This window comes from Marmota marmota, unplaced genomic scaffold (assembly GCF_001458135.2).
Source record: "Marmota marmota marmota unplaced genomic scaffold, marMar, whole genome shotgun sequence".
NCBI lineage: Eukaryota > Metazoa > Chordata > Mammalia > Rodentia > Sciuridae > Marmota > Marmota marmota.
Window position 1 is genome coordinate 2,141,906 of NW_025999895.1, and position 15,569 is coordinate 2,157,474.

Genomic DNA, 15,569 nt, shown 5'->3' on the forward strand with positions numbered 1-15,569 from the left:
ATTACCTACAAGTAAAGCATTTATTTGATCTCCTCTAGGTAACATTAAAATGGGTCTAAAAGCGGTGAATAAAATAAAAAGGGAACATAGAGTAGGCATCATGGCACACGCCTGTAATCCCAGCTACTTGGGAGACTGATGCAGGAGGATCACAAGTTCCAAGCCAGCCTCAGCAACTTAGTGAGGGCCTAAGCAACTCAGTGAGACCCTGTCTCTAAATAAAATGCAAAAAAGACTGGGGATGTGGCTTAGTGGTTAAGCACCCCTGGACTTAATCCCTGGTACAGGGAGCACCAGGAAGACATTCCTTTTGTTTTAGTTCAGCAGTTGGAACTATTCTTATTAAAAGCAAGTTAAAATACTCACAAGCATATTACCTTATTTAAAAAAATAGCAAGGAATGAATATTTCTAATCATTAAAATAAGATTACACTTGGAAAAAAATTCAGAACATTACAGGAGGGAGGGGGATGCTAAGGGAAGAATGTACACTGCTCACCAAATGTTTTCCACCTGGTGAGACCCACGTTTTGTATTGATGACTAACAGCGGGGTGATATGAGAAAGGTCACTTCGAAGTCACAGGGGCTTGCCATGCAGGGAGACCCTGCGCATCACCCCAAGTCCCGACACCCTGGGGCCCGGGAGAGGGAGCAGCAGCAGTGCTCAGAGAGGTTCCGGGACTGCGGGCCCTGGTGCACATTCCTGGCTGCATTCAGGTGCTCTTCCTTCAGGGACAGAGGTCATGCACAGTGCAGGAGTAATTGTTCTGCAAGGCCACTTTTGATTTTTTGGTGCGAGCAGGTGGCTCGCACCCCATAGGAGCCCGCGCAGAAGAGGCTGCGAGGCCTTTCTACTTACATGTCCTGGTAGATGTCGACGAGGTGGATCAGCATATTGAAAACACGCTCGACAACCTAGGGCCGGGCAGAGAAAGGGCCTTATGAACAGTCCAATCAGGAAACAGCTGTCTGTGCCAAGAAGGGCACAGGACTGACACATCCTGTTCTCCCTGTGCACAGCCTTCAAGGGCTCAAGGGCCCATCTTCACCTTCCACCAATGAAACCCGGGCCATGAATCTGCTTTTTTTTTTTTTTTTGGTCTTTTCTTTTTTGGAACAGGGGATTGAACCCAGGGCTTTGCATACACGAGGCCAGTACTTTGCCACTAACCTACATTCCAGCCCTCATACCATTTTCTTTACCCCCCAAAAAGCTAAGGAAAGACAGCAGCTACGGAATGTGTGACATTCACAGTGCCTTCTAACAGTCGTAAATAACAGAAGGCTACTGTTCTCTTGCACTCTTTTTACTAAACCAGAATCGAGTCTGGGAAGTCAGACTTGAGCCCTCAGAGGTAATGACCTCTTATTTCAGCAATTCTGTTATTAGTTCTCAGCATTTTCCCCAGCCCGTTCTTCAGGACAGAAGACCAGAGCCCTCAATGCTCAGCTTGTAGTCTGCTTTGGCTAAGCAAGGACCTGACACCCTGCTCCCAACCACAAACCTCTACGTTTTGGTAAGAGATCTCCTGAAGCCCTTGCAGCCTGTAGTGAGTCCCTAGGAAACAGTCCAGGACCCGAGTGGGCACGAGACTCAAGTATTCCGTGGAGTTTTCCATATAGGGAACCAGGCTTCCCAGAGGCAGCAAACTGAACCAGGATCGGAAGAGGTACTCATCCACACACAGCAACTGCTTCCTGCTCTCCATGAAGCTAAGAAACTGGTTCCTGAGTGAAGAAACCGGGACAGAGACCAGGGCTGTTGAGAGAGCACTGAACAGACTCAAGGCAAGGAAAAACAAGGCTGGGGAGGTCCAGAAAGCTCAGATTTTTAAGAGGATATGAAAGCATCATGGAAACAGACATGGAGTGAATCAACGAAAACTAAACAACCACCAGGCACGGCGACACACCTGTGATCCTAGCAACTCAGGAGGCCGAGGCAGGAGGATCACAAGTTCAAGGCCAGCCTCAGCAACTAAGTCAGGCCCTGTCTCAAAATGAAAAATTAAAAAGGGCTGGGGATGTGACTTAGTGGTTAAATGCTCCTGGTGTCAATCCCTAGCACCAAAAAAAAAAAAAAAAGAATCAACAACAACAAAAAATTTGAATTCAGCTTTCATTTCAAAAGGTTCCAAAAACAGACCAGAGGCGAAAACAATTGAACTCATTGCCCTCATCCCTAAGGATGGCAGGTTACCTCCCAGTGGACAGTACGACAGGGGGACAAGAGGACAGGGCACTCAACAGCCAATTGAAGCACCTACCTGTGTGTGGAAATGAGCGTGGTGCTGCCTTCATGTTTAATGATTCAGATTTAAGTTTACTACTTTTTAAAATATTTTTTAGTTGCTGATGGATCTTTATTTTATTTATTTGTATGTGGTGCTAAAAACCGAACCCAGTGCCTCCCGAATGCTAGGCAAGCACGCTACCACTGAGCCACAACCCCAGCTCCTTTTTTGTGGGCTGGGGCTGGGGCTCAGTGCCAGAGCACTCGCCTAGCATGTGTAGGCACTGGGTTTGATCCTCAGTACCTCATAAAAATAAATAAAATAAAGGCATTCTGACCACCTACAACTACAAAAAAAAAAAAAAATGTCAGGGCAGCCACCCAGGGCCTCCCCCATGCTGGGGGGCCTCTGCCACCGGGTGAGCCCAGCCCTACCACTTTCTTTGTAGGTTGTGCTTTCCAGGCCTTCTCTGAGAACCTCTCCCCACTCCCAGGCCAGGCTCCTTAGAAGCAAGCCGTCAACATCAGGCAGCTGCGCTTAGGACCCTCGCGCTTCCACTGCAGCCCCTTCAGGGCCCTGAGAGCGGTCCAGCTCAGAAGGCAGCCCCTCTTGCTGCACCGTGCCCGCTGCATGCCCGAGAAGGACGTGTGTCCTGCCATGCTGGGCACTGAGGCCCCTGGGCGCCACCTGGGTCTGGCTGGTCCCCGGCTCTCTCTCCAATGTCTGATCACTTTAAGATCACTTTAAGGTCTTCTTTAAACTACTTTCAAAGTAGATGGGAAGGCAAAGGGCAGTAGTTAACTTGTAGAAAGCAAACAGAAGGAAGCGGGTGGCTGGAAACCACGTCAAGAGAAAAGGCTTATTGGGACTAACTCCTGACAGGCTCACTGAGGCTGATGTGAAGCCAGGAATTACGGCCAAGGTCTCTCCATCTGCCTGGGAAGGAAGATTTCTTTAGTAGCGTAACTTCTGACCAGCTACTAACCCCAGTGCTCACGTTAACATGGGATTGACTTGTACATTGAAGCCCCTTAAATAGGATGGGTCCCCTTGACAGTTCCGGAGGGGGACCAACTAAGGTCAAAACTCCACCCCCAACATGAAGAGCTGAACACTGACAGCAGAGCGTGCAGAGGGGGTCCCAGCTCTCCTGGCATAAGGAATAAGCTTGGAGACAGCGTTCTCTGCTCAGAGACGCCCTCTCTCTCTCTCAAGAGTGCTCTCTGGGGCGGGGGACACAGCTCAGTTGGAAGAGAATTTGCCTGACATACACAAGGGCCTGGTGCAATGCCCAGCACCAAAAAAAGAAAGAAAAAAGATGCTGTCCGACTGAGCCTGCCTTGCTTTCACTTCACTTTCACGTGCATGACTTTGGTGTCTGACTTTAAACTTTCTTTCATGGAAACCCCGGCGCTGAGGTCTGGAGTTTTAGCTCCGGCTCTCCTGTGACACCCACGGTTTCCACCTATCTGCGCATGCCAAGGTCCGGCCTTGACCTTTCCACAAGTTGTTCTCAATACACTCCCTGACCCCCCGCCTGGACGTCTTTGGGTTTCACCCCCATGTCCTCGCTGGCCCTGGAGAGGCCTCGTCTCAGGTTAGGGGTTATGAGGGAGGGGCCAGGGATTTGCTGTAGCTTCAGGGAGACTCAGTACATGGAAACGATCCATCCCCTGAGCCATGGTACCCCTGTCAAAAGCCAGAGCCTGAGCGCCCATGGCCACTGGCTCCTCTCTCCTGCTTCAGCGAGCTCCTTGTGTCCAGGTCTCAGGAACAGTGACTCTTCCTGTTCTTAGTCCCTTTCCACCCTGGATGGCCACTGTCTGGCCCACCCTGCAGGACCCAGTGAGCCCACGGTCATTGCCTCTGCACTCTTGCCCACCCAAGGCACTACACTACAGGAGGTCTGAGCCTCCCACCCACAGGGCAGCGCTGTGCCCTCACAATCAGTGCAGAGAGTGGGGGAGTCCTCTGCTTCTCCCGGCCAGTTCTCTGGCCTGAGATTTATGGCCAGCAAAAAGAGGTGCCTGCTCTAAGCCCTGCCCAAAATGTGCTTACCACCCCCACCCCAGCTAAGGCAAGGTCTGAGGCCAGGAACTGAGGTTTGCGGTGCTCAGGGCTGTATCCTGGGACCCTGAGCACACAGAGGTGCTCTCTAAGTGTCTGTCACACAAATAAGTGGACACATATTAGTACAGGCATAAGACTGTCCAGCACAGTGGCCACGCATGAGATCCCAGTCACTCCAGAGACAGGAGGATCACCAGTTCAGGCCGTCTCAAGAACTAGACTGGGTCGCAGCTCGGGGCAGAGTGCGAGAGTCGGTGCTCCAGGGCACCCTAACACAATGCAGCTTCTCAACTTACTCATTTAGCATTTCTTTCTGAAACTGTGAGAAGGAGATTCCCTCGAGGGCAGCCCATGTGTCCTCGGGCTGACTCACAAAGTCCTTCCTGGGGGGCGCCAGCTGCATACAGTAGTGCAGGACGGGGAGGATGCCCAGCCAGTCGATGACCTTGGCATCCATGCACCTTTGGCACAGGTTGACCAAGTACTCTCGCCATCTAGGAGGGAACCAGACCCACTGTGAGCTATGGAGGGCTGTGTCCAACCCACCCTGGGGTCCTCTGTCCCAGGAGGGAAGGGACGGCCACATGCACTTAGCACAAGGAATCTGCTGCAGGCCTGGATGGAGTCCTCGGACCAAGAGACATAGGGTAGCCAAGGGACAAGTTTCCCTGCCCCTAGAGCACCAGCCCCACAACCCCGCCCCCTCCCCCCAGCATCATTCCCACCCACAGCACAACTGCGGAGTTGAAGTGCTCGGGTTCCAGCCAGGCATTCACACAGGGCCTGTTAAACCAGCCAGTCTGGCAATGGCGGCCCTAAACACAAAGCAAACTTTTTTTTTTTTTAAACTGGAGATTGAACCCAGGGACCCTCCATCACTAAGCTACATCCCCAGCCTTTCTTTATTTTGAGATAGGCCTCCCTAAGTTGCTGAGGCTGGCCTCGAAATTGCAATCCTCCTGCCTCAGCCCCGAGTTGCTGGGACTACAGGCATGAGTCACTATGCTCAGCTACAAAGTCACTTTTTAAAAGGAATGTCACATGGAGTGTCCCCCACAGGCATAGAAACGGAAGCTTCTCCCTCCTCTCACACCCCTGCACAGCTGTTTGTACATTCCTTACCACAACCCTCTTTCACTGAGGGCACAGCAACTGCCTGGGTGTTTAAAACGTAGGAAACCCACAGCTGCTCAGGAAAGGCCAGCTGATGTCACCCACGCTCCAACCAAACAGAAGCAGAAGAGACCCTGACCTCCAAGCACAGTGGCTCAGAAGAGGTCACCCCTCCCACATGAAAGGCTGTCTCTGACCCTTCCCCAGGACGCAGCAGGCACATGGTGCTTCCAGAGCTTCTGCACGGGCGTGGCAGCGGGAGAGCATCCCTGGGGTCTGCAGCTGTCCCAGGCGACACCAGCAGGCAGGCCTGCGCCTGGCCCGGCGCGCTGTGTGTGCAGAGGGCCCCCAGGACAATGTTGCACTTTGATTCACTCATTTGTTTTTTCCAGATGGGGTTCCACTAAGTTGCCCAGGCTGCCCTAAGCTCTTGGGCTCCAGCGATCCTCCTGACTCAGCCTCCCAGGAGCCGGGATGACAGTGCCACCAGGGTGGCAGGCGTTCAGGAGAACCCAGAATTCAACAACACCAGCCATGGCACACAAGCCAGGAAGTGACAGGAGCAAGTGGTGACATGACTGTGGTTTTATTTTTCCCCCAGAGTGTGCTCAGTCAGCCCTTCTCTGACAAGCCCTTAACTCTGTAATCAGATAAAAATCATGACAAACTTCAGACAAAACCCCCTGGGATACCTCTCAGATGCGCCTAGGATGTGGCTGAGGTCGCTGTGCAGGGCATCTGGGGAGCAGGTGCTGGGGCAGAGGATGGAGCACAGTGAGGTCAGGTCACCCTCCGATAAGTAGAGTTTGGCGTCTTCCACCAGGAAAAGGACCACCAGGCCCATCCTCAGCCTGCTCCTCACAGGGCAGCTTTCAGGCAGGGCATCCCCACTCTTCCCTTCCAGAAACGGTCCTATCTGCCTTTTCAAGTACTTCCACAGGTGCTTCTTCACCTGATGCAGGGGGGAAAGAGGCACAGGCCGTGGAGCGCCTGCCCTGGGGCCTGGAGAACCCCTGGGCAGGGGGCTAAGGCCCTGAGGCAGGCGACCTCTGGGGAGGGTTCCATCTGCCCTACGTCCCCCCCCCTCCCCAGCCCCCTGGGGTTCTGGGCAGCAGGCACACAGTGATGCTCAGTCCCCCACCCTGCAGGGAGGGAGAGGGGAGGCCCTGGGTGCTCCTGAGAGCGCAATGTCAAACTCAGAGGGAGCGCCAGCTCTGTCTCCAAGCCTCGGTGCGGCTGAAGGGGCCATGGTGGGCTCCACCCCTTCTTTTTTTTAATATTTAATTTTTTAGTTGTAGTTGGACAGAATACCTTTATTTTTATGTGGTGCTGAGGATGGAACCCAGGGCCCTCCACGTACTAGGTGAGCGCGCTACCGCTGAGCCACAACCCCAGCCCTCCACCCTTTCTTTCAACTGTGCCCAGGCCCGCGAAGAACTCAAGACCAGTCCCCGGAATGAGGCTCCGAGGTGCCATCAGGAGCAAGCACGTGGGGGGAGAATTCCCAAGAGGTGGTGCAGGAACAAAAGAGACGGAAAGGTCCTCCTGCCCCCCTGCACCTACCCCACTCAGTCACAGGGTCTCCTGGCCTCCAGTGGATCGGGGGACCCTGACCACCCACTCCAGAGCTGCTGGGGACCACGGGGAAGCCTGATACCTCTGACTCTCCGAGGCCCAGGCTAAGCCAGGGCTGTGCTTTCCCCTCGTAAATCATGGGCGCTCGGACAACAGAATAAAACTGCCGGAACTGCGTGAAGAAGTTCTTCAGGTTGATGGGGTTCCAGGTCTGCAGAATGCTGAAGATACGGCCCAGCATGATCTCGGCCGCCATCTGCTTGCCCTTCACCAGATCCTTCTTCGTCTTATCATTGAAGAAGTTCTGTAATTTCTGTAATTTCCCAGGAGGCTTCATGCAGATTATGTCATCATACTGATGCCAATCTATGAGTAACAGCAAGAAAAATGTCACACGGAAGACCTCAAAGCCCACCATTCCTGGGCACCAGTCCAGAGGACAGAAACACAGGGGAGAAGCCAGACACAGTGGCGCACGTCTGTAATGCCAGTGCACAGGAGGCTGAGGCAGGAGGAGCACAGGTTGGAGGTGAGCCTCAGTAACTTAGGGAGGCTTCGTCTGAAAAACAGAAATACGGAGGACTGGGGTTGTGGCTCAGCAGTAGAACACTTGCCTTGCAGGTGCAAGGCCGTGGGTTCGATCCTCAGCACCACATAAAAATAAATTAATTAATTAAAATAAAGTTATTGTGTCCAACTATGACTACAAAAAATAAGTATTAAAAAAAAATAATAAAAGGATAAAAGGATAAAAGAAAGGAAGGAAAATAAGAGGATTCTGGTAAACTGAGGCAATCGGATCAGAACTTGCTCCATCGGCTGTGACAGCAGGGCACACCCCTACAGATGAAACCCAAGACAGCCCACAGTGATGAGCTCAAAGCCAAGTCTCTGCTTAGCCATGCAGCTGAGTGAGCCTGGTAAAGCTTTGAACAGGAGCACGCGGAGGTTAAACATTTAATACCAAAACAGCGTCTCTCACTAACAACTGCGCCCCATAAGTGACTCAGGGTGCAGGCACTATTTTCTCTGTGCCCCCTGGGAACAAGAACCACCACCCCAAAGAAGGTGGTGCAGATTCCCCAGCAGATAGAAACAGAGTCAGTAGCAGGTGCCCAGTGCAGGGCAAGGGCTGAATTCATGGCTCCCCTGAGGGCCAGCTGCAAGAGACACAATTACAGAACTGGAAAAAGCAGAGATGTAAAATCATCAGAAAACCCAGTGGTTAGCCAGGCACGATGGTGACTGAACCAGGAGAGTCAGAGTTCGAGGGCGGCCTGCACAACTTAGCAAAACCTGACTCAAAAGTTAAAAATGAATACAAACACACAGGGATGCAGCTCCGGGGTAGAGCACTTGCTTAGCATGCCTGAGGCCCTGGGTTCCATCCCCAGCACTGTCAAAAAAAAAAAGGAATGAAAAGAACAAAAGGCCGAAAACTTATGGTCAGAGGCAGCTGGGCATGGTGGTACATGCCTGTAATCCCAGCGACTCTGGAGGCTAAAGTAGGAGGATTGCAAATTCGAGGCCAGCCTCAGCAACTTAGGAAGCCCTAAGCTACTTAAGGAGATTTTGTCTCAAAAAAAGAAAAAAAAAAAAAAAATTTAAAAAGGGCTGGAAACATGGTTCAGTGGTAAAATGCCCCTGGGTTCAATCCCTGGTCCCAAAAAAAGCCCTGTGGGTAGAAAGACACAGCTGAGCAGGGCTCCTGAGGCCCGGAGCAGGCGCTGCACGCACTGCTATCCCATGGCTGGCTCTGCTACCCCAGTTCTGCCCTGTCCCTGCCAGGGGATAGTTGGCCAGGGTTCATATGGCCTCCTGGGGACTTCTGACCCCACTCGAGCCCCTCCCTTTGTGGCTCTTGTCAGAGCAGAAACTCCATCTTTACTCATGGAATTATCTGATGAGGTCCAGTCTCCCCTCAAAGCTGAAGTCCTCGGCGTACATTACTGTCATTAAAAATCACATGTACAGCCAGGTGTCTTAGGGCACCTGTACCAGCGACAGGACAAGGTGGGAGGACCCGGCTGGGTGCCCAGGCAGGCCAGCATAGCCAGTATCTGCAGATGGTCCCAGAGGACCTGAGGAGGTGCACACAGTTCTTCCAAGGATTCAGCAGGTTGAACATGGAAGCCAAAGTGCCACCAGCAAAATGTGACAAGGACAAACAGCATAGGCCCACAGGGAGGCTATGGACACCTTGTCCTGTTACTGGTCACCACCTGGCCACCCCAGGAAGGGCCAGCCAGCAGTTTCCTGTTCCAGCTTTGTCCCAGTACTCGGGCCCACTCTGCCCGCAGCGCCAACCCTTCCAGTTTCCTCTCTGGCAATAGTTAAGCCACAGCAGGGGCAACGCACAGCAGAGGACCACACAGACCTGGCCGTCGCTCCGCAGAGCAGTGCCCAGGCCAGGACGCAGGCGCCCTGGAGCCCTTACCTCCGGAGCGCACGAGGGAGGGCTTGATGCACAGGCAGCGGTTCACGTGCTCGCCCGCCCTCTGCGGCTGCTTGTAGATGTACTCGTACTCCACCGCCTGGTTGGGGCCACGGTGCAGGACGTACTTGTAAGGGATGGCTCTGTCCAGGCTCCCCCGGGGAATGACAATGCTGCCCTCGATGAGGGACCCGTTCTCCCGCAAGTCCCTGCGAATCAACAGACACCAGCACGTTATCCAGAAGGCTTAACTCGGAAGATTGCGTTCTCACACGCACCGGGAACACAGACCCAAAGGTACAGCGGACACTGCCAAGACGCATGTCTAGAACAGAACAAGCGCCCGGCAAAACGACACAAAGAAATGCATGCTGGGAGTATCACACACACTCCCCAGGAAGCAGGGGCCCAGGACTCGCTGATCACCTCTAGCACACTCCCAGGGGGGGGGGGGGGGTAGCCTGGGACCTGGGACCTGGGACCCGGGACTCGCTGATCACCTCTAGCACACTCCTGGGGGGACCTGGGACCCGGGACTCGCTGATCACCTCTAGCACACTCCTGGGGGGACCTGGGACCCGGGACTCGCTGATCGCCTCTAACACACTGGGGGGTACGTGGGGACCAGGGAATCACTGATCACCCAGGGGAACCGGGCACTTGGGAACTCACTGATCACCTCTAGCACACTCCCAGGGGACCGGGGACGGGGACTCACTCGACGTAGAACATCTCGCAAGCGTCACTCCACCCGGGACGTCCGAGCTCCTCTCCTCCCCTGATGAACACGGTGTGCAGCTCGGGGTCAAAGGCGAAGTGCTTGGAGATGATGGCGTGGAAGTACACGGTGACCCCCTCCTCGGGGCTCAGCAAGCTGGAAGAGCCAAGGGAGTGATGTGGATGCCCACCTCCTCCTTTCTCCCCGGCTCTCCATCCCACCTGGCCCCTGCCCACCATGAGCGGCGAAGCCGAGGAGCAGAGGGTCAGCAGGAGCAGCCAGCATCCTCTGCACTTGGCTGGGCCTGGTGCCTGGGGGAAGTGGCCTGGTACCTCAAGGGCATGGCTTGGTACCTGGGGGCCCGGCCTGCTACCTGGGGGCCTGGCCTGGTACCTCAGGGGTGTGGACTGGTACCTTGGGGAGTGGCCTGGTTCCTGGGGGCGTGGCCTGTAACCTCAGGGCGTGGCCTGGAACCTCAGGGGCAGGGCCTGGTACCTGGGGGGCGCGGCCTGCGCACTGGCCTTCTGGTTCTTCTGCTCCTTCTCCTTTTTCACAGCAGCTGCGTAATTCCTGTCACTCCCTTCCGGTTTCCTAGGGTCTGTGGGCTCTGAGCTGTTTTCGCCTGCCTTTTTTCCAGGAGCAGCCAACCTGTCCCTGGTCTCACCTTCCTAGAACAAGTAACCAAGCCCCAATCTGAAAGGGGGGACTTCCCGCCTGCCCCTCAGCCATGCATCTCACAGCAGCCCAGGTGGACCGTCCAGTCCTGCCAGCCCACTCCCATGGCCTCTGAGCACCCTTCCCCAATCCTGTCCCGGCCTCTCCTCCCTCTCTCACGCCTGGGACCCTAGTTCCTTCCGCTGATAACAGGCCACCACAAACCACCCCAGGGTCTTGGCACGCCCATACTTTTGTCTGGACCTGTCCCCAGGGACCCCAGGACTCGCCCCTCAATCCCTCTACCCTCTGCTCCCCCAGCCCCACCCTGGAGGCCGCACCCAGCCACCCAGCCACCCAGCTGACGGGCCACCTTCCCTTGAGGCACCAACCTGCACATTCCCGGGGACCCCCCACATTCAACTCTTTCCCAGCCTCGGTCTCCCCCTCCAGCATGGGAACCCCCTGCAGGCAGGCTTGGTCTCCTACGCACTGTCCCTAGCACTCCACAAACATGTGCCCCACACCAGACGGAAGACGGGCTGGCAGCGGGCTGCAGCAGGGAGGGCCAGGAAGTCCGAGCAGTGTCCCCCAGGCCCAGCCCGTCAGGAAACCTGTACCTGGCGGTGTTCCTTGGCAGCAGGGGGACTGACCAAGATGGGCACCAGCCTTCAACTGCGTGTGGGGTCAGCAGTCCTTTCCCGCCCCCAGGGACCAAGTCCCAGCTACCCTCCCAGACAAGGAAACACGTCTCACCCCCACGGCACACCACAGGGGCTAGGGCCAGCACCTGCCACGACACCATCCCTCACACTCACCCCAGAGGCTGGGACCCCCGCCTGCTGCCTGGCCCTCTGGGCATCCTTCTGAGGCTTAGAGTCCCCCTGGGACTCAGGCAGTGGGAGCCCTTGGGCAGCACCTTCAGCCTTGGGGTGGGCTTCACAGGCAGAGGTGGGTGGGACAGACACCTCCTGGGAGGGGTCACTATCCCCAGAGGACGCGGCGGTGTGGAGGTCCTTTCCTTCAGAGTGGCCCTGGAGCACCGGGCTGTTCTGAGCCTCCTCTGCACCCTTGCCCGGGGCAGTCTGTCCCTGCTGGGCTTGGCTGTGGTCCAGGGCTGTGTCCTGAGACCCAGGGTGTGAAGGTGAGTTGGGACTCTGGGGAATGGAGGGAGACGGGGCCAAGGAACTTGGCTCCGAGGAAGCAGAGGTATCCTGGTTCTTCTTCCTTTTCTTCCTTTTGCTCTAAACAGAAGAGAGATGTTAACCTTACCTCGTGGGTTCACTCCAGCCTGCCCATGTTTCCTCCCTTCTCCCCCATTTCTCAGGTCCAGCAAGCTCAGCTCTGCGAGCCACTCGAGCATCACCCTGCAACTTCTTATCTCGGGTAGAACTGAACGTAAAAACCAAGGGTGTGGGGCAAGGGGGCCAAGGTAAAGGAGGCCCGCGAGAGCCTCGCATGCAGTAGCTGGGGAGGTCTCTGAGATCACCCTTGGACACTATGATGTTCCAGGACTTTCCACATGACACTCTGCGCATGTGTCACAAGCAAGAAAACCAGAATCCAGGAGGAGAGGAGAGGCTGCTGCTGTGCCCTAGAAGGCTCTGGAAGCTCCCTGGCAAGGGAGACCAGTGAGATCCTAGAAAACAGGAAGCCAATCAGTGCACATTCTACAAAGATGGGGGTCACTGGAAGGAGAAATAAATGTTCCTAATGCTTCCAAGGGAAGCCATACATGGTTAGCCAGACCTTGACGTCTCCCAGCAGATAACACTGGAGAAGCTAAGAGGCTTCTCACAGGTTCCCAAGAGTGACCCCCGCCCCAAGGAATTTCAGCTGATTCCTAACAGTAGAGAGGGACAAGGTCAATTTTGACCAAGTTGGTCTTGAACACCTGGCAGGAGAATTACAAAGCACAGCTGCACATGGGCTGGCATTCATAGCTAAGGTGGCACAATTGGTGGCAAAGGCATCAGAGATCACCAAGAAGTTACAGCTATACAGACTGTATAAGGAAACCCACCTACACTGGATCAAGTGTTGCCATTTGCTGTGTTAATAATCAGGGGTAGCCCTATTAGGCAGACAGGACCCTCCCCTTATGAGATCCTCTGTGGGCATGCTCCTCTCATTACAAGAAGTATATGAAAAGATCTAAAAATTAAACCAGGACATGCTAAATAAAATAGACTAGAATTAAGTTGGACTGTCTTCTTGTTATTGAGTCATGAGTTCTTTACATATTATGGACACTAAACCCTTGTCTACAAATGATTCACAAATACTTCTCCAGTCCACGAGCTGCCTTCAGTCCACCTTGTCTTCCTCGGAATGAGGAGTTTCCATTTTGATCAAGTCCAGTTTTTCGACTTTTTCCTTTTGTTTCTTGTGCTTTTGGCGCCACGTTTAAGGAAGTTGTGTTAAATATCTGGTGACCAAATGCCAAGTCTATATTTCCTCATCCTGCGTTTTATTTCTGGAAAGTCAGCAGTAACGTCTCCACCTTCATTTTTGACTTTCCTTCCCACCTTTCCCTTTTTATAGATACTTATTGACTTCTATGTGGTGCTAGGAATCGAACTCACACGCTAGGCCAGGGTTCTGCCCTGGCTACAGGCCCTGCCCTGCACCTTTCCTCACGGGTGCGTCAGGGGTGCACACGGGGAGGGAGCCTGTTGTTACTTACACTGCCTACACGTCCCACTGCACCTGGGGCACAAGGTAGCAATGCCGTTTCCAGTATCCCTCCCCAGGACTCCCCTCCCTCCTCCTCCCCCATCTGCCCTCCTCTACTCATCTCCCTTGGATGTTCCTGAGACCCACCCCCACCGTCCTTTTCCGTCTTCCTCTCTAGCTTCCGCACAGGAGAAAACACAGGATCCTTGACCTTCTGAGTTCTTTAGGTATTATCTCCTTTTTTTCTTAGTCTAAAAGTTTATTGATTTTGTTGATCTTTTCAAAGAACCAACCTTTGATTCACTGACTTTTCTCAATTGCTTTTCTTTCTGTTCTGTTCGTCTCTACTCTAACCTTTAGTATTTCCTTCCTTCGTTACCTTTGGATTTAGTTTCCTCACCTGTTTCTAGTTATATAAGGTGTGAAGTTGGGATCAGACACAGGCTGATGTCCCCAGTCCTTTATGAGTTTGTTTTGTTTTTTTAATTTGAGGCAGGGTGTTGCACGACCCTTGGGGTCTCCCTATGCTGCTGAGGCTGGTCTCAAACTTGCAATCCTCCTGCCTTGGCCCCTTATCCTTTTTCTGTTGAGACAAGGTCTGGCTAAGTTGCTGAGGCTGGCCTTGAACTTTGGATCCTCCTGCCTCACCCTCCTGGTCACTGGGATCACATCCATGTGCCACCTGCCTAGCTGTGGTTCCTTGGCTACTCTTGCTCGTTTTTCTCTTCCAAAAAGATTCTTCAACTTACTCTACGAAGTTTTTTTTTTTTAGACCTTGTCCTGCTGATCCCTGGAGGATTTTTAATCACCATGCTGAGTGTCTTTGTGGTGACTCTCACTTGAAGGTTCACCCAAGCCTTCGGTATCCCTCAAGGCTGGTTTGGGTAGCCTTCCCCACTGAGGAGGCAGTGACTCCAGGGGAAGATCACAACTGTGCACCACACACACACACACACACACACACACCCCTCACTGCCTGCACACACAGGCCCTGCACCCCAACACACAAATACACACACCCCACATCACACACACAACACACATACACACCCCACGCACCCGCACGCATGGACCAGAGCGCTGCAGCATGTCCCTGCCACACACTAGACCACAGAGCACCCCTGCAAGGAACCTCAAAAAGCAGCCCCAGCCCAGGCACAGGAAGCCACTATCCCAGGAGGAAGCCTGGGAGCAGACCTCAAGCTCTGGGTGTCTGTGAAATGGGGAGCCACCCCACTGCTCCTGGACACTTGCAGGGAGCTCCCCAGAAGCCTCCCGGGGCTACAAGCAATAATCCCCCAGTGTCTAACACCTCCCAGAGGCTGATGGGGCCTCACCCCCAAGGAAGAGCACCTGCCGGCTGGGGAGGACCTACACGTAGGCCCTGCAGCACAGCAGAGGAGCCCCAGCCCCAATCCTCCGCACGCAGACCAGCAGCAGGACCCACGCCAGCCCAGCCACAGCTCCTGAGACCCGCATATGGGGTCTAGGGCTGGAGAAGGAAGGTGGGGCCCACGGCCTGGAGCCCATAGACTCCTGGGGGATGAACCAGGCGCCAGGGACAGCTGCGCAAGAAGGTTGCCCAGGAAAAGCCAGGGGCCGGGAGACATGGTGGCAGCAAGGGTGACCCAGCGCTGGCCCAGCTCAGCCATCAGGGAAACAGGGACGGGTGCGGGCAGCACAGATCACTCACTCTTTGGACAGTCCAGGTCCCATCGTCACAACTGGGCTCAGCTGCATTTTCCTGGTGACCGCTGGAGCCTGGGGACAAGTGCAGGTCTCCATTTTCTTTCAGCACTTTTCCACACTCCATCTCTTCCTCCAGGGCCGGGGCCACCACGGAGCTGTCGTCCTCAGAATCTACAATGCAGAGGGATGACAGGTCAGATCCCCAACCTGACCTGCGGGACTCAGCCCCTTGTCAGCCCACAGGCAGGACTCGGCCCTGTACCAGGACACAGGCAGGACTCAGCCCCGTGTCAGCCCACAGGCAGGACTCGCCCCCGTGTCAGCCCACAGGCAGGACTCGGCCCCCGTGTCAGCCCACAGGCAGGACTCGGCCCCGTGTCAGCCCACAGGCAGGACTCGGCCC

The 15,569-nt window shown here is 54.5% G+C and overlaps 1 protein-coding gene across 1 annotated transcript in view; it reads right to left on the reverse strand.

Moving 5' to 3' along the window:
• Rnf213 (ring finger protein 213) overlaps positions 1 to 15,569 on the reverse strand; it is an 89,783-nt gene that overhangs the window by 65,775 nt on the left and 8,439 nt on the right. Inside the window, exons 2-11 of the mRNA XM_048796615.1 lie at positions 15,171 to 15,337; positions 11,620 to 12,045; positions 10,643 to 10,815; positions 10,148 to 10,303; positions 9,433 to 9,638; positions 7,078 to 7,361; positions 6,113 to 6,372; positions 4,604 to 4,801; positions 1,509 to 1,731; positions 863 to 918 (exon numbers count right to left, since the gene is read on the reverse strand). Coding sequence (XP_048652572.1) covers positions 863 to 918; positions 1,509 to 1,731; positions 4,604 to 4,801; positions 6,113 to 6,372; positions 7,078 to 7,361; positions 9,433 to 9,638; positions 10,148 to 10,303; positions 10,643 to 10,815; positions 11,620 to 12,045; positions 15,171 to 15,290 — 2,102 coding nt within the window. The 5' untranslated portion in view covers positions 15,291 to 15,337. The remainder of the gene's footprint in view (positions 1 to 862; positions 919 to 1,508; positions 1,732 to 4,603; positions 4,802 to 6,112; positions 6,373 to 7,077; positions 7,362 to 9,432; positions 9,639 to 10,147; positions 10,304 to 10,642; positions 10,816 to 11,619; positions 12,046 to 15,170; positions 15,338 to 15,569) is intronic.